Raw genomic sequence first — 3,875 nt, 5'->3', positions numbered from 1 at the left:
AAATGGGGCACATTTGAGGCATGTGGAAGAGACCTAAGTCCAAATGGGGCACATTTGAGGCACATTTTTAAAATTAGAGTCCAAATGGGGCACATTTGAGGCACATTGACAAAATTAGAGTCCAAACGGGGCACATTTGAGGTATACTTTAAAAATACCCCAGAAGTAGAGGTACATTTTAGGCATGCCTAAAATGTACCTCGGGCCAAAGGTACATTTTAGGCATGAAAAAGGCATGAAAAAGGCATGCCTCAATGTACCTTTTTTTAGCCTGGGTTCAGAATAACACAAATGAGATAATGCAATGTTATATGCAGGATTATTTATGTTTTAAAGGTCTCACAAATTTCTCACAAAAAATCTAACTATTTTTGACCAAATCTCACTAAAAAAAAATCACTGATCTCACTATTTTGCACCGGAAAGTTATGGCATGCATGTATTCCATCTCCCATTACAGTGGCGCCTGTGACCAACCCTTGTTACAAGCATTTGGTGTATGCTTGGCAAGGGGATACCTGGACCTTGGTTGTAAAAAGTTATCTCTTTGTTCAAAGGGCAACATTTTAGAAAAAGGAGAGAGGAATGTAGTGAAACTAGACTGGGAGAGCATCAGTCTAGAGTTCTTAGGGTCCTGGGTTCGAACCCTGGTCTGGCCATTCATTTTTCCACCTCCTATTACAATGGACAAATTATTGGTTACACTGCAGTAGCTTGAAGTTTCAGACTTAATAGTCTGTATTGATAAGCAGAGTCCATGAGTATATATACAAAGGCGTTGTTATATATGTTGGTATTTAAGACAAAATCACTTTTACTGTTTGTTAATTTACTGCATGTTTTCATCTGTTTTTTATTAAGCTCTCCTTTTTCAGCATCTGTATATGTGGGTATACGCACAGGGTCCCTAAGGAAATATAACGCGTCGGGGGAGGAGTGCTAGGTAGTATAGTAGTTCCGAAGGGTGAGGGTTTCTTTGAAATTCTCTACCGTGGTACTATGCCTGAAGATGTCGGTCAGATTGCAGGGGCGTTTCTAGGATATTTGAAAGAGGGGGCATAGTATCAAATTTTTCGCCGAGCGAAGTGACAAAAAAAATTAATTTGGACCTTTTTTTTTGCTAAAAAACATAAAATAATTGTGAAATGCACTAATGTAACGGTTCCTGACTTGGAGCATGTATATTTTATAGTTAAAGTGTCAGGGTGTTTATGTGTTTAATTAATGAATATGATAAATTGCCATATATTTAATACAATATAAGCAGATTACGATAGTTGTTTTTTTTGAAAAGGGGGGAGCGTACGCCCATTACGCCCTCACCTAGTAGTCTTATTGAAGAAAGAGTTATTAAATTGTTCTGTTTTACAATTCTGGGCCTTGAAACACTTACAGTAGAGTTATTATAGGTGTAATTTTCAACAGCATTTTTATAATAACAGTCACTAAAATGAATCCCGCGGGCGAATTTTACGTTTATTTCCGGCAACTGGAGTTAGGAATTCATGCGAGGGCAAGGCTGGCACCACACCCTCAACCACTTTATAGAACATGACCAGGCGAAGCATACGACGTAGTTCAGGCCCGCTTTTCTTAACATTTTGGTCACACATCCTTCCTCTCGTGAACGAAAGTCTCCGGACACTGGACCGACAAGTCTTCGATTCTGGAGGCATTTCTGGATCCAAAGATCACGGAAGCAAAATATATATATTTTTTAAGGGTATTTTTTCCGGCAGCAACTTCGTCATTTCCCTCCAACTTGCGTAATGTCTAAATAGACAACCATGACATGCGAGTTTGACATTTGTAAACACTGGGGGTTCGATGAAGAAAAGATACATTATATGCCTACATAAGAAAAGGGAATCATATTATCAAAGATGATGATTAAAGAACAACACGCGGATATTTTTGATTTGTTATGGTTTCCCTCCGATCTCAAGTTCCCTATATTTTTTCACCTGAAAATCCACCAACATCTGATCTCGTTCACCATCCGCCATTGTTGATTTGTAATTGTGCGCAGGTTTTTATTTACTTCCGGTCTCTGTACGCAGTTTCGTTTTCATGTTATGCATCTCAGCAAACGAACAGCCCAGAAAACATTCAAGTAATTTCTTTAAACACCCACAATGAAATGCTCAGGACGATTTAATTAAATGATGTCAAAACGAAAATGATATTATTCCATGCGAGTTATGCCCCTTTGACAAGTTTTTTTCTTGTTGTAACAAAACTTTCTATTTATGGATTTCTCGGAAAACCACTTGAAATATATATCTAAATGCTTGTTTATTACGAGGACAATGGAGTTACAGAAATCATTGATGTATACAAACCTACTACTGGCCAGACCATACGTTTAGGCCTATCATATTTGATTGACTCATCTACTCTACATTTAACATGTTCTCTCCAAACCAGCCTTTTGAATGTCGGTTCCCTGTCTTCCTCTTCTTCTTCTTCCATATAATTGCCTCCTTCGTCTTATCGAAGATTATGCAATGTTTATGATACACAATGCGCAGGTGAACACACAATTGAAAAGTGTAGATTGTAAAAGTTAAAAATTAAAAAACACTGATGTAGTATCAGACGTTTAAAGCTGGTTGATTCGACCCAGTGAGTTCGGGGTTTATTAGAAGTTTAAGCTTTTTTAGTTCCAATTCGTTGAGAGCTTTCTTAAAGGTTTCCAAGTTTGTCGAGTTCACAGTTTTTGAGTCAAGTTCGTTCCAGTCTTTTATCGTTCGAGGGAAGAATGAATATTTTCTTGAGTCTATTTTACATGCCTGGATCATTGGTAGGACCGATCGTGTTGTTTTCTGGACCTCCTCATTGGTGTTTCGATTCGGTTTTCCTTTTCGATGGCTATTTGTTGTTTGTCAATTTTGAACACCATATGGAGTCTTGAGTGACGTCTTCTTGTTTGGAGTGAAATCCAGCCTAGGCGTTGGATCATGGATGAAACGCTTGAACGGTTTCTGTGGCTGTTCATGATAAATCTGACTGCTCTCCTCTGTCCTATAAAGCCATGCGTGAGGCTGTAAAAATACGTTTTCGGCTTGATAGTGGCCGGATAAAGTTTCCAAATTATATCTCATGTTTTGTATGTTTGTCCAGGGATGTGTAGTACACATGTCCAGGGATGTGTAGTACACATCCCTGGTTTGTCAAGAAAGCATGAAAACAAGAATTCATACGATGTCAAGGAACATAGATAAATATTTGATACTATCGCTATGATTTGTAAATTGCATGCTCTATATGAAAAAGTCAAGACAGTTTTAGAGATTCAGAAATATGTGTCTTTGCACGATGTTACTGAGACAACGAATCGTACTATTTTCATAAGTAGTATCAGTTATATCACAGAAGCGGCGGAGATCTCCTACCCAAAAACTAATAAGCAATTCATTGCATTAACGGACGACCGCAATTATGCTATCAGGATTGGTAATCTGATTTGTGCCCGCCCATGGAGATGTAGTCCTAGGGTCCTAGCATGGAAACGGCCGAAGTCACCACCCTTTACTTTACACAATCAGTCAATGGAAATGAAGAGAAAAATACACGCATGCTACACAACTTTTTTTAGATCCAGGGTACTAGGTCCTTTGGTCATAACTTAGAAACAGTTGGGATCACAACCCTATACATTCATGTGTTTGCTAAACACGGAGAAACAAACACAATTATGCTAATATAATATGCCCTGGAGTTGGGCCTCGCCCTTCAAGTTTCAAGTTTTATTATATCCAAATGCAATACAGCATATAGGTTACTAACATACATAATTAAATATTCAAAATTCATATGTGATGTACAAGATGGCGGAGGACAATTCCATTCAAATATATATATATGCCTACAAA

At 38.0% G+C, this 3,875-nt stretch overlaps 1 protein-coding gene across 1 annotated transcript in view; it reads right to left on the bottom strand.

The window, feature by feature from the left end:
* Positions 1 to 2,021, bottom strand: part of LOC110465622 (FAS-associated factor 1-like) — a 33,054-nt gene extending 31,033 nt beyond the window's left edge. The window contains exon 1 of the mRNA XM_021521571.1: positions 1,965 to 2,021. Coding sequence (XP_021377246.1) covers positions 1,965 to 2,006 — 42 coding nt within the window. The 5' untranslated portion in view covers positions 2,007 to 2,021. The remainder of the gene's footprint in view (positions 1 to 1,964) is intronic.
* Between the last annotated feature and the right edge of the window lie 1,854 nt (positions 2,022 to 3,875).

Source organism: Mizuhopecten yessoensis, unplaced genomic scaffold, assembly GCF_002113885.1.
Source record: "Mizuhopecten yessoensis strain PY_sf001 unplaced genomic scaffold, ASM211388v2 scaffold11095, whole genome shotgun sequence".
Lineage (NCBI taxonomy): Eukaryota > Metazoa > Mollusca > Bivalvia > Pectinida > Pectinidae > Mizuhopecten > Mizuhopecten yessoensis.
Note: the sequence above shows the minus strand (reverse complement) of the source record. Positions and strands in the feature narration are given on the sequence as shown.